This window comes from Eurytemora carolleeae, unplaced genomic scaffold (assembly GCF_000591075.1).
Source record: "Eurytemora carolleeae unplaced genomic scaffold, Eaff_2.0 scaffold782, whole genome shotgun sequence".
In the NCBI taxonomy this organism is placed as follows: Eukaryota; Metazoa; Arthropoda; class Copepoda; order Calanoida; family Temoridae; genus Eurytemora; species Eurytemora carolleeae.
The window spans coordinates 52,077-76,123 of NW_019397358.1; the positions used below are offsets into that span (position 1 = coordinate 52,077).

Here is a 24,047-nt window from a genome sequence, read left to right on the forward strand (position 1 = left end):
AGAATTTTTTTATATAAATCTTAATCTGAACAAAACTCGCAACATCTCTGTTGATTTTGAAAGTTTAAAAAAGGAAAAAAAAACATTTTGGAAATAAGTTTGGGTTTTTTTAAAATTTTTTTTTTAAAAAAACTATGATCTTTTATTGTTTTTAAGCACAAATCTTAGCTCAAGATATTTTTTTCGAATCATTGTACACTGTGAAGAAAGTATTGATATAACTTTTATTAAACCTTGGTTCAAACTTATAATTCCCCCTTTCTTTTTAATTCATACATCAACATGAGCCACAAATTAGTAAAAAAAAACTGCTTCATAAAAATCAACAAATAATTCCGCTAAAATGTAGAAAAAATACCAGGTTTTTTGTTTGATTTGTTTAATGTTTGTATTTTTAGAACTAATTCTTTATATTTAGAAATTATGATTTAGTTTTAGAAATGGTTTAAAACATATTGTAACTTGCCTTTTTATACTCATTTTTATACCTTGTGTAAAAATATCTAAAAATAAAAAAAAAATACAATGTGTTGGGGTGTATACTAGCACTTTAAGTCGAGACAACAAATAATGTTGTATTAAAAATGAAGGAGAATCTAACTTGACATAATATATTATACTTAATTCAAACAATTCTTGGACACAACATTTTTTAATTACAACGGAAAAAGGGGTCTGTAGACAGATCTACTCTCCCGTTTTTTTGTTAACCGTTTACCGTTTACATTTATTTTAATCTGACCTTTCAACTGTGGGGAAGTTAACGTTTTCATTATTTTGAAAAACGGTCATTTCGTTATGAAAACAAAGGCAAAAAACGAAAACGAAACGAAACGATCGTTTAAAAAAACAATCGTATAAGAACGATCGCTGATCGTTTTATAAAAACTATCGCTATTCGTTTTATAAAAGTTCAAAACGATCAGAAAACGAAACAAAAAAAATTGTTTAACGATGGTTTTCAAATACGATTAACAACCCTACTTTCAAGGATCAATTCTACAGCTTGCAGAAGTTAAAGAGCTGTAAACCAAAACTTTTCATGCTTAACTTTGTTAATCTTCAAGTTAAAGTAATTAATTATTAGTAATTACACAAATAATATAAAAAGGAAAAGAAACTACGGTGATAAGAGAATATAAATTTAATGAAGACGATTTTCGATTTCAATTTTTATTTTTCATTAAGCTTTAAAACAGCATGGATAAACAAAAACATGGAAATAAAAAGAAGCTGTCAATTAAAAAAGCTTCTCTCTTATTACTTGTAAAGGAGATGAGTCTTTGTCACAAACTCAAATTTTCTAATCCTTATATCTTAGCAACTTGATGGTGCAAAGCTTTGATGTTTCAAACTTCTAAGGTCTACGGCATTGGGTTGCAAAAATATAGGGATTAGAAATTCTGAGTTTGTGGCAAATACTCAAATCCTTTGTAATTCGAAAAAAGGCTTCTTAGCAATTAAATTTTAATACAAAATATCGTCTTCATTATATTGATATAATCACCTACCACCGTATGATATAATGCAAGAAGATGAGGGAGTCCAGATTTTATCAAAACATTGTTCATTCTCTTATATAAAGTTGTAAAATATGTTTGTCTGTTAGTTTTTTCGCTTATAACTCAGGAACCCCTTGACCGATTTGCCTCAAATTTTAATTAGGGAACTCGGAAAAACCACGGGAATGTTCTTAGATTGGTTTTGAGATTCTAAGTTGAGTGAATCTACTATTAACGGGAAAAAAGCTAAAATCGTAATTTACGACAAAGGTCGGGGGAACAGTGGGACTAAGTATAACTCCCCTGGGCAATGCTGGATCTATAGGGTTGAAGTCTTCTTTTCTTAAAATTTTTATATTCTAGTCTGTATAAGATATATATGTAGATTGTAGATGCCATAGCGAATTGGTTGTATACGGAACAGCGTGTGTTTGCTTTCATTGGACTGATACCGCCTTTTATTATAATATTTTCAAGGGGTGTACAAACAGGGGTAGATTAGCTCATATAGTCAATAATTGGGTCAAAAGAGGACCACACCATTTATTAACTCACTCCCCCCCCTTCCCACCACAAGCCCTAGGGGAATCTTTATTATCATAACAACAGGGAAATAAGGGAATAAATAAGCTTTCTAACAAATATCGATGATAGATTGATAGATTGAAAGATAAAATTTTATGTTATACAGGGTGTCCCATATAATATGTAGTACTTAACACATTAATATACAGGGTGTCTCACGAAACAAAACTGTAATGAATCTAGACCCGTTGAAATCTCCGAAAACTTGACTCTTAGTCTAATGTCAATCTCTCTGACTCTGCCAAAACTCAAGGCTCTATACACGTCCGTCTAAATCGACTATCGTACTATACTACTTTATTAATACAAGTAAATAGAAATGACCGGAATGGCTGGCCAGGGTCAACATGAAACATAGATATGATAGATAAACGAACATAGATAACAAAGATATTACTAGCATGATTACATAATTCATTACATAACAATTGGTGAATAGTTTTGAATGTCTTTTTCCATATACTTTATTAGATATTAAAGACTGTTTGCAAAATATTTCGTTAACAAGTTTGTAATACAAATATACTGAACTTTGAAATCAATTTTACTATAATATGAAACCATATGATCGATATTTTTCAGTATTATTTATGGTATCAAACAACTTAACAAATCACGCACCTCTGCCCCTTTAGTAAAATTCATCCTATATGAAGCATAAAGTCTGACCGCGTCAACCTTGTTGCACCGGCTAGTCCATAGAAATAGGTACAATACAAACTGGGACCGGGAAGGTTGACTTGGCTCGGAAATTCAAATGTACTACGGCTGCCCGTGAAATTATGGAAGAAGACATTTTAAACTATTCACCAACCGTCATGGTTCATGGGACACCCTGTATATTAATATAAAATGGTGTATTTATAAAAGTTATTCAGGAAGGAAAAAGTATTGATATTGAAAATAACAAAAGTCAAATTGTACATTTACAAAAAAATATTTCTTATTTTATTGACAATGTGTTACCTAGAATTCTTTAAATAATCAAAACATTTTCAAGAATTTATTCATTGCACTTACTGCAATTACTTTGAACAAGTAAGCTCTAAACTAATCAAACACATTTCAAATTCATGTACACTCAAAGGGTGTAAGCCCATTCTCGATATTTCTATCAGGCTTGATATCTACATTAATCAAAGGGTGTGCCCATTCTCGATATTTCTATCAGGCTTGATATCTACATTAACCAAAGGGTGTAAGCCCATTCTTGATATTTCTAGTAGACTTGACATCTACATTAATCAAAGGGTGTAAGCCCATTCTTGATATTTCTAGTAGACTTGACATCTACATTAATCAAAGGGTGTAAGCCCATTCTTAATATTTCTAGTAGACTTGACATCTACATTAATCAAAGGGTGTAAGCCCATTCTTGATATTTCTATTAGACTTGAGATCTACATTAATCAAAAGGTGTAACTGTAAACCCATTCTTGATATTTCTAGTAGACTTGACATCTACATTAGTCAAAGGGTGTAAGCCCATTCTTGATATTTCTTGTAGACTTGACATCTACATTAATCAAAGGGTGTAACTGTAAACCCATTACAATGTTTATTCCTAAACCTAATTCTACATTCTACAAGCATGATTTGTAAAACAATAATAAAAAGTTACCCCATGTCATTTGTGCTTTATATTGTAATTAAAGAGTACAGGGTACATACGATATTACATTAGATGCATCATACAAGACACAATTTCGAAATTTTATTTGACTACACATTCCTTAATTTTCCCCTTTAAACCAGTACTTTTTCACATTTTGTAATAAAAAAACTAAAAAAAACATTTCTGACTTGATGGGGAAAAATTATTTTTGAAGAGAATGATTTATCAACAAAATATAATGTGGTGTAAAGTAAATATATTTCAGGTCAAATGTAAGATAAAGTATGACCTCAAAGCGCAGCAAGTTTAGACACAACCAGAGTTTGCCAGGTGATTCATAAAAAAATCAATAAATGAAATTTAATATAAAAATGGGTCCTTACATTTTTGTTTTTTTTTACAGGGAGGCTGTATCAGTTCCAAGTACCGGCTTCCAACTTGAGCAGCAATCGATCTACCGACCCAACTCCATCAAGAGCAGGGAGTAGATCAAGACGTAGAACAGGATACTCTAAAGCCTGGCAGGACTACAATGGACCTGGTCCGGACTATCCCAAACAAAGAACTAGTAGCAGAGGAGTTAGAAGTGGAAGTTATAGCTACACGCCGAGAACCAGTTACTCCGATCACTATACTGAGTACAGCAGAAGTAGGGTTGATAATTCACCTTCTCATGACGAAGGAGTATGGGGAACTAGGAAGAGACATCAATCAGTTGGTGAAAGAACAGGAAACTTTAACTATTTAGACCTTGCTACAAAATTTGTCCCTCTAAAATTTTCTAGTGCCGCAGGATTCCTTTTAAGTGCACTATCACATTAATGAATGGTCTTTTATCTTCTTTGAATTTGATGTGGATTTCCATTAATTACAAAAACCGGTTTATTGCCAGGTGGTTAAAGTGTACACTCTGCAGTTAACCAATCACGACACAGGCACTGTAGTTCTGTACAGAGTACAATCAAGATGGATGCCTCAAGTGCAGATAACTCTTATTCACAAGGAACAAACTAAATCAGATTAGTAAAGTTGTGTTCCCTATGCCTTGGAATAGAATTATTGACTCACAAAGTGCACAAAACAATATTCGTTTTATATTTCTGTTCAACTATTAGAATCAATTAAATTATAAAAGTTATATTAAGCTGGTTTACTCTCAAGGCACTTATACTTATACGTTAATTTTCATCCAATTTGAATGATATTAACATTTTCATGTAGTTTAACTGCTACTAGTTGGACATGTCTCATAGCCTTTTCTAGCTGCAGCGCTCGACCCAGAAGTTTAGCGAAGATAGTTGCGTATAGATGATATTGTAACATTACCTTTTGTATAAATTCCGTGCAGTCGTCTCTGAAGCTTCATCCATTGTGGGTAAGCCTGTATAGTGGATAGTCTCTGATTTTGTTCTTGAGTTTAGAGTATACAGGGAGAGAAGAAGATATTTATGATTATGGTAGACAGTCTTCTTGTTCAGAGTTCTCTTTATCTTCCCTAGGAAGAAACAGCTCTCTTCCCCCTCATGGGGATAGAAGAGAAGGTTATTATTGTAATATTAATAATAAATGATGATGATGATGATGATGATGATGATGATGATGATGATGATGATGATGATAATAATGATGAGACGACGATGACGATGACGATGACGATGACGATGATAATACTAATAATATTACTAATAATGAAAATAATAAAAATATTATTTAAGGTAAAAGAAGTATATCTGTTCCTCCAGGGTTAAAAGCAATTCTAAACCTACTTTCCAAACAGGTGGATAATACTTAAAAAAAGAACTTTAAAGTTTTCACTTTCACTTTTGCCCGATACAAAATGGTACACTTGAAACCTTTAAAAAATGGTTCCAAATTTTGAATTTCATTAAAAATCATAAATTAAAGCTTTGTTTAACAAAAAATTTTGGTTTGTTATATTTTAGGAACCTAATTATGTTGAATTTCAATTTAAATTTTGAGTGAATAACATTTTTTCTTCAGATTTTTATACAATAAAGTGCTCCAAAATTTCTAATAATTAAATTTTTTGATGAAAATTTTGTGTTTTATTTCTCCAGTATTTAATTGTGTTATATGCCACAAGATCCCTACATAAAAAAGATGTCATTGCCCGATTCACAATGGTACCATTGAAACCCTTATCTGATTTTAATAACGCGGAAGAAATTGTTATTTTCTGCTTTGGAAAGTGTTAAATTCTGATTATTTCTACTTTGTTTTCCCACAATATATCTTTTTTATTCTTGTTCTTTTCATGGTACCATTTAAATCAGGCATGCCACTTTATTTTTTTAATGAAGGGTCAGTTGAAATTACTTATTAATGATTCCAAAATTACAAATGAACGATATAAAAACTGCAAATTGAACACGATTAACAGGAATACATCAGGATTACAGTTGGTTATTGATATTTTGAATTTTATTCACATTCTTGGGATTTTGGGCTTTCAGGGTTTTTTCGCAAAAATCTACGAATTCCATCGCGATATAAAATTTAATTTTCTTTTGGTTTTCTTTTTTGAAATTATGCAAAATTTTGACGCTGACAGAAGATAAAAGAAAATTGTTTGTTTTGAAAAATTTGAAAAATCTTCTGACTGAGCCACATTTTTGCATACTGTAAGAATATGAATTTCTTTAAAATCTATTTAAATATTTAGATTATCCCGAAACCCCTGTGCTTTCTTGTGCTTTTGCAGCAATAAAATATATGTTTTTCTACCGAAATGCTAGTTGTAACAAAGACGACATCTAAATATATTGCGGGATTACAGGGTCCATTCAAGAATAAATATATGAACGGGAAAAGTAATTATAAATTAAAATCATTACAAATCGATGCTAGCAAGAATAGATACAATGCAGTTTGTAAATGAAAAGATTATCAGAATATATTCATTTTATCCATTCTCATCATGAAACAAAAGGCAAATGCATTTTAAGTAGGGTTTCCATCATAATTTTCGTTCAAAATTTTCGCAAATTTCGATGTAATTTCGACGAAATTTTCAACCTCAATTTCGCAAAAATTTCGTCCATTTTCTTTAAATTTACTTTCAATTTTCGTTCGATAAAATCCATTTTTCATTTTCATGATTTTTAATAGATAATGTAAACTAGCAAAAAATCTAAGAAAAACAATAATTTCTTAATATTTTATTTTAAAAATCGTATGTATGAAAACTGATAAATAAATAGTTTATTAGTGATTTTCTGCATTTCTATTCTCACATCTGTTAGTGTTTAGTGTTAAATCTTGAATATACAGGATTCCGCATAAAGGATGAGACTTTAATGATAACTTGAAATTCTTTAACCCTATCACCTCCCCCTCTCTTTGTTTTTTTTTTCTAAATAATGTTGGCAATTTTTTTAATGCATAGGGTAGGGTGGAGGACAGTTAAACGGGGGGTCGGTGTTACAAAAATGCCTCACAACTTTTTTATTAATTAATGTTTGAAAAGCCTTGAAAAATGTAATAATATTATGATATTTGTCATATGTTGATATGTTTCAAAATGAAATATAATTATTTTCAAACATTTTTCCCACATACTTTTTGAACTTACTTAAAGTCCTCCCTTGCACTCCATATTCATTACATTTAGAGGTCTTGTTTTTTTTAATGAGCAGGCCTTGAAAAGTTGGACTAAGGACATGTATCGCACCCCCTATCTCAACTCGTAAGGGNCCCCCCACAGCATATATTAGAAAAATATAGCCCAGTCAGGAATAGGGTTTACTATGAAGATCTGAAGGTTTTCTATCTTGAAAAAAGTTCGTGAATGATATATTATTACCATTTAAAAGTTGTTGAAAATAAAGGAAATATAAAGCCTGGAACTGATGTGAGAAAGTTTACTGAGTATAGGAAAAAATATATTAACATTATCTTTCGTCCGTCTCATATAACGGGTTAATCTTCCTCCTTTCGATTCTTCGTGAGTACTAACTCCATTTTGGTTTGGCCCAGGCCAATCTCCCATTAAGTCTTGTGATATTGTAAAGAGTATCTCTAACTAGGTATTGAATGAGCGACCTAATGATGTATCTGGACTGTGTGCTGACCTACTGGAGAGAGGACTAGAGGAGAGAGGGATAGAAGAACACGGAGCAAAGTCATACTACCTGGATAAAAGGTATAGTGTGTATCAAGATCATATTCTACCAGGATACAAGGTATAGTGTGTCTCAAGATCCTATTCTACCAGGATACAAGGTATAGTGTGTCTCAAGATCCTATTCTACCTGATACAAGGTACAGTGTGTCTCAAGATCCTATTCTACCTGGATACAAGGTATAGTGTGTCTCAAGATCCTATTATACCTGGATACAAGGTATAGTGTGTCTCAAGATCCTATTATACCAGGATACAAGGTACAGTGTTTCTTAATTTATGTGTCGCCTTCTTGAGATATATCTTGGCATTTATTCATCAATATCGTGTTATACGAATCATTTTGAATAATAACATGATTCCATGGTCCTGGCGAAGGGATTTTTAAAAAATTGTTATTTCTTACTAAATATTTATTAAACGAAGAAGATAATTTTTTGATGATACCTGTCCTTTAAAAAGTTATTAAAGATAAAAACAATTCTGTCTTTCAATTATCATTCTGAAAGCTAATAAAGATAAAAAACGATCCTGAAACCATCTCTCATTTACCATGTATGTAATTTTAAACAAAAGAGTTAAAAGATTATTTTATCATTCTCTTAAAGGGACTGTACGCATAATTTCAAGAGACAACCAAGGAAAAGATGGCAATGCCCGATTCACAACGGTACCCTTGAAACCTTTATCTGATAAACAATGAAGAAAGATATTCAAGATTTTAAAATGTTTGAATCTGTTTTCCTGCGCAAGTCAATTTTATACAATGAAACCCTTAATAACGAATACATCGAAAGAATTCATCAAATGTCATATTTTTCACTTTCTGATAATGGAATATTGCAGATATTTAGCTTTTTAATTAAATGATTATATGTAACTCTTTAAAACTGTTCCCGCATACTTTTGGCTATTTATTTATTTTCGCAAATACTGAAATTTCCGTAATATAGTACTCATTGAAAAATTGTCAAGACGACATTTGATAAATTCTTCCGCTGTATTCGTTATTAAGTGTTTCACTGTAGAAAACCACAATTGAAAATATTTAGGTTTCCAAGCTTAAGCATTAAAATCTGATTCATATTGATCAGAGAAACCTTTTATGGCCGGGTTTTGTTGTGAGTCGGACATCACCATGGATTTAACGGTTCTGTCAATATTCCTGAAAGCTGTGATTTTAAATCACAATTTGACCCATTAAACATCACTTTTTAGTCTTTTTTTATACTTATTTGCCGGCAGATACTTTTTGAATGAAAAGTATACGACTAAAAAATCCGTATGTTTAGAGGTTTAACGCATATGACTTAAAATAGAAGAAACCGAACGGGTCTCACTCTGGTTAGTCCGGGGTGACATTGTGACTTGAAATAACTCTTATAGTCCCTTTATCTCAAGGTGGATAGCTGAACACGGTCTGAGTTCTGAGGATGAACTTGGAGCTGGAAGATCCTCTCGAAGCAGAAGGAAGGTTGGAGCTGGGACCCAGACGGAGACTGCTCCGCCCAGATCCCGGAGCTGGAGGGAGGCGGAGAACGCCTTTGCTCTGATTATATCCGGCAGGGCGGAGGAGGCGGAGGATCATTTAACCAGAAATATTGAATCCCAGACAACCCTTGATTCAGGTGACAGTTCATACACGGGATTAAAGTTTCGAGATTCTAGAGATAATTCCACTTTGTTCTGGTCATAACTGTATAATTAAGTTAATTTATTATGGCATGGTTTACTTCATAATATATAAAATTATTATGATTTTTACAAAAAAATCCACCAAAAATTTTTTACAATTCAACCTCAAGCTGCACTGCTCTTAAAAAGTTGGTGTACACATTTAAGTTAAAATGTTACTTGATAGTAATCGAAGATAAAAAAAAACATTTTACCACCTTTTGGACAACATTACCATTGCACCAAGCCATTTTTCCTCCCAACAGCGGGATGTTAAGTTAATTAACGTCCCTTGGAACAATAAAATAAAATAATCTCCCTTGAAGTTGTAGTACACAATTGTATACGTACTAGATTCTAAACAGAAAATCTAAAAAACACGTTCTTGAAAAATTTTACCCTATATAGTAAACTAGTATAAAACAAAGTAAAATTCCCTTAACTTCCCTGTAAAGTAGTTGTAAATAATTATTAATAAACACTTTTTCAGGAGACAGTGGAATTGATTGTAGTGTGAGCCTGAGTAACACTAACAATAAAAGAATAGCCAGGTAGTGCTTTTCAACTTTAAAAATTAAAAATTTAAAAATTAAAAAAATTTTAAAAAGTGGCAAACCTGATTCACATCAGTATCCTTTAAAAACATTTATCAAGCAAAATATTGACGAAGATTTTGTTGTTTTTCTTTCTAAAATTGATCATTTTCACATCGGATTTCTTTATGCAAATAATTTGACCATTTTTGTATCAGAAAAAAAGAAGAAAATTTCAAAACTTCTTAAATAAAATAACACAGTAACTACCTGTTTAACTTGGAGGGGAGGGGGAAGGATTACGTTGACGGCTTCTTAAGAAAGAAATCTTTAATCTTAAAAAAGTATTTGTTTGCAGAATAGAACGAGGAACAACTATGGATGGTTCAGAAACTGAAGAAACCAATTCTAAAAGCAAAATAAATCAAGAAGAGGAGAGATTCCAAACAATTCATCAGAATTCTATCCTTCAAGGTATTAAAATATTAAAACCGAAATGGATCCTAACAAAAAGAAAAGTAAGAGATTATTTTGATTTGCCACAAACTCTGATTTTCTGATCCAATATCTTTGCTTCAAACTTTGTATTAACACAATACACAATACACAATACACAATACACAAGACACAATACACAATACACAATACACAATACACAATACACAATACACAATAAACAATACACAATACACAATACACAATACACAATACACAATACACAATACACAATACACAATACACAATAAGTGATCGATTTTCAATTTTCTTTCAAACTCAACCAAAGTCCGACGTTTTTCATTATGAAAGTACACGTTTGACGTTAATGATGGTCCGACGTTTGTACTGGACCGACGTTTGTACCAGTCCGACGTATGTAAGTCCGACGTTTGTACTGTCCGACCTTTGTAACCTCCGACGTTTGTGGGTCCGACGTTTGTACTGGTTACCATTAATTTTGGTTAATTTTTGGTTCATTTTTGGTTCATGTTGATTAAAACATGTTTACCAGAACATACACCAACAATGGAATAGGAAGACGACTTTGTAGCAATTCGATGTTGTTACAAAGCAAATACGTTTTCTGTAATTAAAATTCTTGATAAAGTGAAATGGACCAAGGCTACCCAAGACCAATTTTGGCTACAAAACATGCTCTGGATGTTTTTAGGTCAAGTTGGACGAGATAACCCCTGGTAAAGTTAAATTTTCAAATTAAAATTAAAAAATCAAATTAAAAAGTAATTGTACACAATTTTTTCGTTTTTTTGATATGAAAATGTGTAAAGTTTTTACAAAAACTTCACAGGGTGGGTGGTTATTTCACATAATTGTCTCAAGAGACGTTAGGTTAATTAACCTCCCTCTGTCGGTAATGTTGGTCAAAAGGCGGTAAAAGGCATAGCTTGAGTCTAAAAGTCGTCCTCCTCTTTCAGAATTTCCTAGTTATCACAGTAATAAAAAATACTTATATTTTTTCATTTGTTGCGAACTTTTATTACAATATTGCAACGATCAGATAAGTATGGGGAAAATTATAAAAATTAAAATGAATGTCATGATAATTAAGTGATCACAAAACAGTGGTCTTTAATGCCTTGAATTGAAATGAAAAAGGGCAAGATTTCCTCCTGTCAATCTTACTTAAAGGGAGTGACCGGCAATGAAATTTTTGGGATTCATTTGAGATCTCTCAGACATTTTTACGGTGCATATTTGTTCATCAAGAGTGCAAATTTAATATTCAAAGTTTTTTTTTCATTGTAACTAAATGTTCTTCTTATTCTAATTAAGCTTGAAGATTGCAGCCAACATTTAAAAATCAAATCGACGCCGAATAATATATTTTTTATTGTTTTGTCTTTTTATCAAGGAAATTTGGGTAATCTGAAGAAGGTGGGGGGGAATAAACCTAAGGGGGGGGGGTATAAAACTTAGAAAGGGGCTAGGGGATATTGCAAGGGAAGGGTATTGACTAAACATATCTATATTCCCCTCCACACAATAATGAAGGAAGATACTTCAAGATTGTTTAAGAAAACATATTTTCAGCCGGAAACTATTTCACATTCCATGAATATATGCAAAAAAAATTGTTTAGAGAAAACTTTTTCAACCCGCTCTGGAAGCTCTGGAGTCTGGATTTTTTTTTTTCCTTTACCGCCTTGGAATTTTTTTCTTTTTTTTTTCGGCCTTTTGGTTTTAAAAAATTTAAGAATAGAAACCAACTGTTTCCGTTTCAATTTCGTAAACTCGATTTTTACCGAAAAAAATGTTTGTTTCCTAGAACAAAATTTACACTTTGTTTTCTTTTCTCCGAAATTTCCGAATTCCGGGCCGAGGGTTACCCACAAAAGATGAGACTGTAAAGACGACCAGAAACTATTTAAAATTTACGATTCCGAGGTTAAATTAAGTCCTCCGCCTTGACTATAATTTTTTTATGGCTTATGCAAGGATTATGACAAAGAAATAACCAGGATTACAGTTGATGGGGTATCCTGAATATAAGGAAACAGACAGTTAACAATTCTGTACAGTCGTCTCTGAAGTCTCATTCCTTGTGGGTAACCCTGTATATAAATCGGATGAGAATTTCTAAACTGTAAACTGCACCACGTCAAACTGAAGTAAACTGCACCACGTCAAACTGAAGTAAACTGCACCACGTCAAACTGAAGTAAACTGCACAACGTCAAACTAAAGTAAACTGCACAACGTCAAACTAAAGTAAACTGCACAACGTCAAACTAAAGTAAACTGCACAACGTCAAACTAAAGTAAACTGCACCACGTCAAACTAAAGTAAACTGCACCACGTCAAACTAAAGTAAACTCCACCACGTCAAACTATAGTAAACTGCACCACGTCAAACTAAAGTAAACTGCACGTTAGATTGAAATCTTAAAATAGATGAGCTGAGAGGTCCTGAAGTCGTACCAATGATTACGCATAAATTTACCTTTCTTCACAAAGATTCAGCTCATGCTTATAAAAAGTCTCATCAATTTTTAAGACAGGGTCGACTTTGAAGTGTCACAACGCCTTGGGCTTTGGTTTTACAGCTCTAACTCATTTTTGCTTTTCTGTAGCCCTTTATATGTACATTTTAGCACTGTAAAGCACTTGAGGGCTTGAGACCTTTAAGTCACAGTGTTCTTCCGTCTAGTTTCCAGTAGCAAAGACCGTCATATTATATACATTATATACCATCTTATATATTTAATCATAAACCGCAATCTAAAACTTGCATGATCTGTGCCGGTCAAGTAGGTTATAGTGTATAGAGTGATGATGTACGCTAGTCCTTTACTAATTTTATAGGCCATAAACTATACCGAGAGCGTACTGCATATTTGTTTATTGTAAGGAGGTTCTGGCCTAACATTAGTATATCATTATTAGTAAACAGTTGTAAGTGTACAGTACAGCTAACTGAGCTTACAGGTAGGAAACTATCATCCCCCTGGTGCCGGTACAAAATGTACTGTAAATGCATTCAGTAGTACTGTCCACTGTCCGGTTCGGTACCAGCAGTACAATTGTAAAAAGCTGTACAGAAGTTGTTTTCAAAGAGTAAAATAATTAAAAAGTTGTTAAATTAGTGTCAAAGTTGACGAGCTTACTACTCCTCAAACTCAGGTTCAGGCAGGGTTTAATATGAAATAATCAAACCATAAAATATTTTTATAAGGCCCTGATCGTTTTATCGCCCGGTAATTAATCATTGACTGACTATAGCTTTTAAAAATTGTTTTTAAAAATTAACATAGATACAATAAATTAAGAAAGAACATGTCACTTTATCATTTTATAATAATAGTCATTTGAAACCTCTCTCCACCACCCACCTAGTACAGTAAAAATATAATATTAGAAATATTCTAATTCAATTAAAATACGATTTACGAAAAAATATTTAATATTATTTTTTCAATTTAGAATAAAAATCTAAATCCATTAAGTTCAAAAAGCATTGTTAGATTGGTTGGTTTATAACCTTTTAGGCCCAGCACTCATAGCAACAAAATGTTTTGTAAACAAATTACTTATATTCAATCAACCAATCAACCAATATGTCAATAATCCTTTTTCCAACCTACTCCTTCAGTTTTCAATTTACTTTCCATTTGGTACAACACTCTTATACACAACACATCAATTTGGGTTTTAAATGAATAAAACACAAGTTTAAAAATTTGAAAAGTTTCAAACCTGATTTCTGTTTAAATATTCAAAGCTGGTTTGTATTATAAGTTTCCAGATCTGGTTCCCGTTAAAAGTTTTGAAACCTGGTTTTGAAACGTGGTTTCTGTTTAAGTTTCAAAGCCTGGTTTCTCTTTAAAAGTTTCCAGAACTGTTTATATTTCAAGTTTAAAAATTGCCTTCAAAAGTTGGTTTGTCTCTAGTTTCAAAACCTAGTTTCTGCTAAAAGTTTCCATAACTGCTGTCTTTAATAAGTTTTTCAAGTTAGGAATGAAAAAAACCATGCAGAAAGGATTGCAACATTGAACAAGTCCAAATTAAGCCCTGATCCCGGCTTTATAATCTCCATCACAAAACTCTATTTGTTTGAAAAATAAGACCTGAAACTATATTTAACCCTGGTCAAGGATTATGATAGTTCTGAAGTAAAGTTTGCACGAGCCACAGCTCATCATGCTACCAGCAGACAAGGTTAGGAAACAATGAAAGGGAATTTAAACGTGATTTTCAGTGACCCTCTATTTAAAGAGTGACACATCAGATTCGCAACGATACCCTTTAAACCTTTTTTCTGATCAAGGATGAGAATAATGTACTTTTGAATGTACTTTTTCAGCTGAAAAAGGATTATGTTTTGAACTATTTTTCTGTTCATGAAAATTTACAGAATATATACAGCTAGAACCAGAAAACTATGGAATAGGATGTCGACTTTAACATGAGACACAGCAAATGTACATCGTAAACAAACCCATTCTACTTAATAAGTGAGTTAATGAGTCACTATATTTGCTTTGTAACAACATCACAACATCAAATACACTTAAGTATTGCTATCTTAATTTTACTATTCCACAGCTTTCGGGTTTATGGGTGATCGAATTTTCCAAAAGTTGCCTCTAACAAATTGGATATTTAAAAATTTTTAAAATCCACAAAATTATTTTTTGTTTTTGTTTTACAATGTATATAAAGAGAACATTTCACAATTAAAAAAGAAGAATTTATAAATAAATATACAATACATTATTATATAGTATATAATTAAAAAAAAAAAATAATATAAGATACTGGACTTTCAGGGTGCTCCGCGCTCATCTTTTATTTCAATTCAACATTTTCTCTTTTATAACAAAATTTCGTGGATTTTCAAAATTTAATGAAAATCGAAGTTTTTAGGAGGCCAATATTTGAAATTTTGATCATTAATATTTATAAACCTTCCCATGTAAGGTCCCACACAAAAGTTGGACCTGATCGGTTCAGCCGTTTTGGCGTTTATTGGATACAAACAGACAAGCAAAGTATATGTATTTAGATTTATCGGCATGAAAGTTTCTTCAGAACTCAGAAGTAAAGTTTCTTTTACATTACTTTTACATTACTTTTTCACTTTCCCTTTTTAACAATCATTTTCATTCCCACATAGACCTATTGAAACAAAAGATAATTATAATTATTATTATAAATAATGAGAGAAAAAAAAATATTGTACTTTTTATAGCAAGAACTTTAGTGTTTCTTTTATTATCCAATTAAAAAGCCACTTTTAAACTATTTTCAAAAGGAAAGAAGAATATATTAAATAGAAATTTTTGTTCTCTTTCTAATTCTGAAAGCAATGGCCATTATTTTGTAGATTCTGTGTAAATTGTTGGTTTTCGTTTTAGCTTTCTATTGCATGCATCTTTTCAATTGTTTAATCTATACAAGTTTACAAGAAGGGTAAATTTTACTTCATTTCAGAATGTTTAAGAAATCAGTTCTCTTCAATACCTCCAACATCAGACTTTGAGGAGGACTGGAGCCAGCATGAAACAGATGAAGAGAAGCAGATAATTGATCTGGTGGTTAATATTGGGGGAAGGGAGTTGGAAAAGGTAAGCTTGCTGGTTAATCGTAGGGGAATTAACAAACTAAACGGAGAAACAATTTCTGGAGGAAAGTGGAGGAAAACAACTTTGCCAATTCATATTGGAAATCAGTACCAAGACAATTACACAAACTCGAATCAAGAACATCTGCACTCCATTCAAAGCCAGTCCAGTCAAGAGGGCTCATTAGGATTAAGAACACCTACCAGTCGATCACTGAGTCCAGTGTTTCTTGAATATAAAGAAAAACGTCCCGGTCTTAGGAGACAAAATACCTTTGTTGAAACTTCATGCCAAACAACACAATGCACTGTAACTGTATTGGACAAGGAATTTCAAACAGAGAATAGTCAAGTTCACCTTCAAAACCAAACAGAAACACAAACTGATTTGAAACAGCACACAGAGTCATCTTGTCAAACTGAAGTCTTGTGTCTGGATGAACAAAGCATACAATGCATTATAGAGAAGACATGTAGTAACATAGAGGTGCAAACAGAACTCAGTGCTGAATCAAATGATGGTAAAAATTTCTCTGAATTACCTGACAACCATGAAAGATGTCAACCTGATATTTTACTGACCAAAACACAGCCCCCTAAAAAGCACATTACAAATAATGTAACACAAACAAATTTACCCTCTCTTACAAATAGTGAAGCACAGACAGTAACTGAGGAAAAGGTTGTTAGAAAATCGCCCAATCAAGCAGACAGAAACTCTACTTTTATCAAACATAACACCTTAACAGATGAAATTGTTTTTAGGGTTCTGTTGGAACATGTCGAAGAGTCTTTCTTTGACAAAGAATCAGTCAAATCTGATATTATGAATGCTTTAAAAGTTTCTTCTGAATCTGATCCTGGGGTAAACGACTGTGGCCGAAGCCCATCCTTTGTATCTTTGGATGGAGTGCAAAGAGCACTCTCTGATACACACTACACAGCATGGAATGATGGTATGAAGCTACAGATAGACATTTCCCGCTCTGTAAATTACATGGATTTATCAAAACTAGGTAATGAAGGAGAGACCCCAAATTCAGATGAAATCTGGGTCAACGTAGAGGATGATAATAAGTTCCTAACAAGTGACACTGAAACTTATTCTGTTGCAACTGATAAGATATCAAATGTGGCAACTTTCAGGGGGCATGTAGTTGGAGCTAATGCTGAAATGTCACATTTTATGAGAAGTGTGTCAGAAACAGAGTTATTGGAACTTGGAAATGAAAGTTTGATTAGTGACCTCGATGCACAACAATTCTCAGGAGTACAACTTGCTACAATGATTCATCATGAAATGGAACCTGTCAAGGAGAGCCTTAATTCTACAGGACAAACTATTTCAGGGATTGCTGATACTTTGGTGAACATTCAAACAGGAGTTGATAACTTGTGTTGTCATGTTACACAGATGAAATCAAAAGTTCTTTCAAATGGAGAAAAAGAAAATGAACTGTTTGATGGAGATGACAACAAAATTGAGATTATGAAAAATGGTAAGCTCAATGGCAAATCTGATGAGTTAGTAGACATGATTATGCTAAAGCTAGAGAAGGTTTTAAAAATCAGGGATGATCAACTGGACCAGGCAATTCATGTTTTAAAATCTGATAATGAACATCTCCGGAAAGAACTGCTAGAATCTAGAAACCATGATGCACAAATACAACACAATAATTCAATAGAGCAACAAATGAATGAGCTTTTAGAAAACATGAGAAAACTTAAACCGAATTCTCCAATATCATCTGCCTCCTCGATTGAGGCCAAACAAAGAGAAACTCGGAAAAAGAAAAGAAGAAGTAAAAGTAAAAGCAGCTCAAGAATGACAAAAGGTTTAGATTACTTAACTTCTTCTGATGAGGATTTGTCAGAGAAAACTGTTAAACCAATAAGTTCATTGAAAATGTTGGCGCCAAACAAAGTTCTTGTTGACACTGAACAACAAACATATGAATCTCTGAACACCCACCAAGAATGTCAAACAATAGACTTAACAACAGCAGATGTGAGCACTCTTACAGATGTTCTGAAAGATCAGGATGATGCTGTCATTAAAAAAGATCAAGATGGAAAGAGGCTATCTAGATCAAATAGAAAAGAAAAATTTAACAAGCATGATAAAATTGAAGAGGTTACTGATTCAATGACATTTCTTGGCCAGGGACATGATGCAGACGGTGGAACTCCTTCCACTGATGATGCGATCTGTAATGAAGAGGTAATCTCTCAAGATCCTAAAGAAGTAAAGAAGAAATCTCCTTCTGTCAAAATGCCTACAAAAAACAAAGAAAATGAGAAGACCACTTCGCAAGCAGGAAAAAGCCAATCACTTGACAGGAAAAAAAAGGATGTGAAGGATAAAGCATTACAAAAAAGTAAGTCTGTTGAAAGAAAGCCTGTAGTTAAAGAAGTAAAAATAAAAGAGAGTCTTGTGGAGAAAAATAAATCAAATGACAAAAAAATTTTAAGGGATAAAAACAATGATAAAAAGGCAGGGGACAAAAAACCAGAGGATAAAAAAGAGAAGAAAATAAGAAATGATAAAGATAAGTCTAAACAGTTATCAACTAATCCAAGTTTATCTACCACCAATGCTACTATAAGTAAGATAATAGAAGGAGATGATTTCAAAATTACAATAACTTCAAACCAAGAACTTCAATCATGTGAGCTTTCAGATTTGGAAAATAGTTCATCCCCTAGGAAAAAAATTATTGTGACTCCAAAAATGCCAGATAAAAAGGATATTATCAAAGAAGAAAAACACCAGGAGGCTAAATCAAAAAATGGAAGAATTCCTGTGCATAAACAGTACATCAAGGAGAAGAAAGGTATTCCACCTCCTGAACAATATCCAGCAGCTCGACCACCTGCAGATCAAATACCAACACCGTCACTCCCATCATCATCCATGTCGCCTGCGTACCCTGTTTATTATGATTGTCCTGGATATAATCACAACCTTCCACCAACCCCAACACAGGACTATTCAATATGCTCCAATACATATCCAATCTCAGGTAGAAACACACAAATGAGCATGTTTGAGGGGGAAGTTATTACAATGCTCATTAATCAAGAGTCCAGGGACTCAAATGTTTATGATGCTCCTTTTGGTATCCCAGACTTTAATGAAGTTAGGCAGTCTCCTGATGGAGCATACAGTTATGCAATTGAAGGAACTATTCCATCAAGTATGAGCAATTTATCAGATTTTAAATATGATAATGAGGAAGAATGTAGTGATGGCATGGAGAGGGATGTTATAATGGAATTTGTAGTGATGGAGGAATCAATGAAAAGGCATAAATTTCATCCTAAGAGATCATCACCCTTCAGAGGGTATGTAGAGAAAGTAAAGCATAGAGTCATACGTGAATTTGTTCATTCAGAAAGGACTGCCAATAAAAGATCCAAAATTAAAAGCAATCCAGCAGATATTCCAACAAAGCCCGCGAGTGTTCGTCAAAAATACAGACGGAAATTATGGAGAACACGAGCCCAGTCTGTGTCAACTGAAAAACTTAGCAAAATAAACTCTTCAATTGAAAATGCCAAAGAAATCCTTCAACAATCAAAGCGAAATTGTTTTAGCACTGATCGTCTTCCAATGCTAAGTGCAGCTGAGGAGGAAAGAATAATAAGAATCAAAAAGTATGAGGATGACTCTGAAAATTTATTAGAAAGTAAGCGTCATTATGAAATGAGAAAAAATAACAAACAATCTAAAAAATGCAACAAAGATGTTCTCATCTATGAGAAAGGGCCTTTAAAATATTCAGAAAATTTTAGCAATAATAAGGAATCAGACAGTGGAATAGAATCACAAAGTTCAAAAGAAAACTCTTCAGAAACTATGGTGATTGAATCTTCTAGTGAAAGCGGAGTAGAAGTAAAGAATCCAAGATTGGAACCTATAGACAATTCTGTTAAACGCATCTTATCTCCTGAGATAACCCCTGTGACGGTTGAATGTTTTATAGTCTCAAGAGGGTGGCAAATTGACCAGGCTCAGCTAACAAATGCTCTTGCCAAGTTGGATGGTATTAATTTTGTCCGATTGCAAATTGCAAATACGATGAATCGTGTATTAGAAAACATTAGACCAAACAATGATGTTGTTCTGGTTCACATCGGCTCCCAAGAAATAGGCGAGGCTTGCCACAGCATATCAAATGAAGATTCTGTTGCAGGTAATGAGTTTGTAACATATAAAGATTAAATTAGTTAAAATTCAAAAAACATTTGCAAGAATACCACAATATCAAAAACCACTTGATCGAAATTCAGGAGTTGCTCGCGAAAAGTGTACACTAGCAGTTAAGGATGCAAACATGTTTTAATACCGAATTAGCTGTTATTTTCACATTCCCTTTTCAACTCTTTCTTTCTCATACCCTCTCACTCTTTTTTAATATTTCTTCTATATCTCCTTTTTTCTCTTTCTTTTTCCTTCTTTCTCTATCTTTCTCCTTCTTTCTCTTTCTTTCTCCTTCTTTCTCTTTCTTTCTTCTTCTTTCTCTTTCTTTCTCAATCTTTCTCCTTCCTTCACCTTCTTTCTCCTCCTTTCTCTTTCTTTTTCCTTCTTTCTCTTTCTTTTTCCTTCTTTCTCTTCCTTTCTTCTTCTTTCTCTTTCTTTCTCTTTCTTTCTACTTCTTTCTCTTTTTTCTCCTTTCTCTTTCTTTCTCTTTCTTTCTCCTTCTTTCTCTTTCTTTCTCCTTCTTTCTCTTTCTTTCTTTTTCTTTCTCCTTCTTTCTCCTTCTTTCTCTTTCTTTCTCCTTCTTTCTCTTTCTTTTTCCTTCTTTCTCCTTCTTTCTCTTTCTTTTTCCTTCTTTCTCTTTCTTTCTCCTTCTTTCTCTTTCTTTCTCCTTCTTTCTCTTACTTTCTCCATCTTTCTCCTTCTTTCTCCTTCTTTCTCCTTCTTTCACTTTCTTTTTCCTTCTTTCTGTTTCTTTCTCCTTCGTTCTCTTTCTTTCTCCTTCTTTCTCTTTCTTTCTTCTTCTTTCTCTTTCTTTCTCCTTCTTTCTCTTTCTTTCTCCTTCTTTATCCTTCTTTCTCCTTCTTTCTCTTTCTTTTTCCTTTTTGCTCTTTCTCTTTCCTTCTTTCTCTTCCTTTCTTCTTCTTTCTCTTTCTTTCTCTTTCTTTCTTCTTCTTTCTCTTTCTTTCTCCTTCTTTTTCATTTTTCTCCTTTCTCTTTCTTTCTCCTTCTTTCTCTTTCTTTCTCCTTCTTTCTCTTTCTTTTTCCTTCTTTCTCCTTCTTTCTCTTTCTTTCTCTTTCTTTCTCCTTCTTTCTCCTTCTCTCTCTTTCTTTCTCCTTCTTTCTCCTTCTTCCTCTTTCTTTTTCCTTCTTTCTCTTTCTTTCTCCTTCTTTCTCTTTCTTTTTCCTTCTTCCTCTTTCTTTCTCCTTCTTTCTCTTTATTTTTCCTCCTTTCTCTTTCTTTCTCCTTCTTCCTCTTTCTTTCTCCTTTTTTCTCCTGCTTTCTCTCTTCTTTTCTTTTTCTCCTTCTTTCACCTTCTTCACCTTCTTTCCCACTCTTTTTTCTTGTTTCTCTTTCTCCTTATATTGTTTATTTCCATTTTAATGCATAACAATGCAGTACGCTTTAGCAGTACTTAATTGTAATAACAAGTGTCTGCGACTGCTTATGTACACAATGTACACAGGTTTTTGATAAACTCTTGAATTTCAATCAAGTGGTATTCTTCCAAGGAGTATGAATTAGAAGGGAGATACAACTGACGCGGCCCGCCCTACCATATGATTATACATGCTTTGCAGACGGTATATTATTTGTATAAGAAATATTCAGAATAGGTTATTGTATACGCGGTGATTGTACATCATATGGTAGGGCGGGGCGCGTCAATTATATCTCTATTTTCCTTATATTCTATTTCATTATCCTTCATTATTCTTCCGAATATTCTACTAAATATCAACCCAGACAGCTAAACATTTAATCTAATACTTTTCAGGGATGGCGGGAAGTATTGCTACAGTTTATTCCAAGCATATCATTACTGCGTGCAGATCTTTCAGGGATACAAGTTTTGTTATATCTCTTCCTATTCCTAGAAGTACACCAACAACACCAGGAGATTGTCTCCAATTTCATGAAAGACTAAGAAATGCCTTCAATTCTTGTCTGAAAGCAAATATTCGAGAGTTTGATAATGTCACTCTTTGCACTAATGACAACCTCGCCACTGAGGAAGGTCAACCCAACAGTAAATACTATTCGGACAGTATTCATCTGAGCAGTGCTGGGATGCGAAAGCTAACAAGAAACTGGGAAACTGTTATCAACAAGATGATTAGAACCTCAGATGGACATGTGCTCTGCAGGTAAACTATATATTGGTATCTATGTATATTGAATCCCCATGATTTAAAAAAGTCTTAAGATATTTTACAGTTTCGATGTTTTATTGTCTTCTAATAAAAATGAGTTAACCTTTATTTATATCTTCACAAACATGTACACAATATTCACACAGACTCTAACTCATCACACATCAATCATTTAGAAAAGTTTTGAGAAAGTGGGTCTCCTTTTTATAGGGAAAAATAGATAAAATCGTAATTTACGACCAATCGCGGGTAAACGGCGGGAGTAACTATGAGTACCCTTGGCAACGCTGGGTTTTCAAGCTAGTATAGAATAAAGTTTGAAATTAAAAGAACTATTCTATATTAAAACTATATTAATAAGATAAAGCAGTCATAAAACTCAGACTACCATGGTAGTCTGAGTTTTATGACTATAAAAAGGAGACCCACTCAACGTAGAATCTCAAAACCAAGCTAAGAACATTCACGTGGTTCTTTCTCCCGAGTTCCCCATTACAAATTTGAGGCAAATTGGTCAAGGGTTCTGGAATTATGACCAGACATCCAAATATACAAACATACTGACACCCACACATAGATGACTTCTATATATACAGGATGAGTCAAATAAAGTGTGATTAGCGGCGTCTGGTGCAAAATTTTACTTTTTTGTGCAACTCTCCACACTGCTCTTTTTTCAATATTTTTTTGGACATATTTTTTTGGTACACTGTAACTTAACAGATTGAGACACAGACGCATATATAAACCATTGTAATTAGCACAGATGAATAAAGGCTGAGTAAGAATAATCTCTACCAATAGGTTTGCATCTATATAACATCATAACGTTACTAAATACTGGCGATGAGGTCTAAAAACAATTTATTTGTGTGCAAGCTTTTTTGCTAAAAGGAATTGAGTTTTTGCCAAAAATTAAAATTTTCTAATCCCTATATCGTTGCAACAAACCTATGATATTTCAAACTTAGAGTAGTTAATCTAACAGAATTCTATATTCGAAATATCTAAGGAAATAGCATCAGGAATGCAAAGATATAGGGATTAAAAATCAGAGTTTGTGGCCAAAACTTAATTCCTTACTTTTCAATTTGATGAGATATTCTAAATATTTCAGGCGTTCCTCTGAATCCAGTAGCATTACTAGCAGCTCATCTGCGGGTTCCTCTACAAGTAAATCATCTGTAATTAGAAAGGAACCATGGAAACCATATTGAGAATAGGATTTTTATATTGCAGCCATGCTTATAATTCATCGACTACTCAAGTCCTGAAATTCAGGAATTTTTGGTCACAGTTACAAACAATAAGGAAAAATAGAAAAATATGTTTAGATAAAATATTTGATGGATTTAAAACATCATGATTTGGATATCTTGTATTATTCTTTGAAGTTATTAAGCAAAAGAGCATGTCAGCTTTATGTTTGAAGAAAAAGTAACTTTCTCTGATGCTTTTTTTGAATATTAATCAATTTTTTACATCGTACATTGTTCGTAAAAGTTTTGTAATAAAATAGGCACTTCGCAATAAAATAACTCATGTACATAATATTTTAA

The 24,047-nt window shown here is 32.9% G+C and overlaps 3 protein-coding genes across 3 annotated transcripts; all 3 read left to right on the forward strand.

Annotated features, from left to right (window-relative positions):
• Positions 1-3,965: 3,965 nt before the first annotated feature.
• LOC111713720 (uncharacterized) lies at positions 3,966-4,716 on the forward strand. The gene is made up of 3 exons (XM_023488658.1): positions 3,966-4,032; positions 4,106-4,432; positions 4,619-4,716. The coding sequence occupies exons 1-3, from the start codon at positions 3,987-3,989 to the stop codon at positions 4,714-4,716; spliced, it is 471 nt and encodes a 156-aa protein (XP_023344426.1). The 5' UTR covers positions 3,966-3,986.
• A 26-nt stretch (positions 4,717-4,742) lies between these two features.
• On the forward strand, positions 4,743-16,931 carry LOC111713721 (uncharacterized). The gene is made up of 9 exons (XM_023488659.1): positions 4,743-4,775; positions 5,099-5,243; positions 5,418-5,479; positions 7,749-7,864; positions 9,245-9,471; positions 10,008-10,068; positions 10,409-10,524; positions 16,001-16,134; positions 16,896-16,931. The coding sequence occupies exons 1-9, from the start codon at positions 4,743-4,745 to the stop codon at positions 16,929-16,931; spliced, it is 930 nt and encodes a 309-aa protein (XP_023344427.1).
• LOC111713728 (uncharacterized) lies at positions 13,511-24,047 on the forward strand. The gene is made up of 5 exons (XM_023488668.1): positions 13,511-13,690; positions 14,662-14,725; positions 16,001-20,329; positions 22,113-22,482; positions 23,606-24,047. Exons 3-5 carry the CDS (start codon positions 16,957-16,959, stop codon positions 23,703-23,705), a joined length of 3,843 nt encoding a protein of 1,280 aa, XP_023344436.1. The 5' UTR covers positions 13,511-13,690; positions 14,662-14,725; positions 16,001-16,956; the 3' UTR covers positions 23,706-24,047.

Coding starts and splice junctions, on each gene's coding strand:
- LOC111713720 (XM_023488658.1), top strand. CDS start 3,987: ATGACCTCAAAGCGCAGCAAGTTTAGACACAACCAGAGTTTGCCAG. Junction 4,033..4,105: donor ACACAACCAGAGTTTGCCAG/GTGATTCATAAA, acceptor TTTTTTTTACAG/GGAGGCTGTATCAGTTCCAA. Junction 4,433..4,618: donor ATCAGTTGGTGAAAGAACAG/GAAACTTTAACT, acceptor TACACTCTGCAG/TTAACCAATCACGACACAGG.
- LOC111713721 (XM_023488659.1), top strand. CDS start 4,743: ATGCCTTGGAATAGAATTATTGACTCACAAAGT. Junction 4,776..5,098: donor GAATTATTGACTCACAAAGT/GCACAAAACAAT, acceptor TATAGTGGATAG/TCTCTGATTTTGTTCTTGAG. Junction 5,244..5,417: donor TCATGGGGATAGAAGAGAAG/GTTATTATTGTA, acceptor ATATTATTTAAG/GTAAAAGAAGTATATCTGTT.
- LOC111713728 (XM_023488668.1), top strand. CDS start 16,957: ATGAATGCTTTAAAAGTTTCTTCTGAATCTGATCCTGGGGTAAACGAC. Junction 20,330..22,112: donor AAATGAAGATTCTGTTGCAG/GTAATGAGTTTG, acceptor AATACTTTTCAG/GGATGGCGGGAAGTATTGCT. Junction 22,483..23,605: donor GATGGACATGTGCTCTGCAG/GTAAACTATATA, acceptor TAAATATTTCAG/GCGTTCCTCTGAATCCAGTA.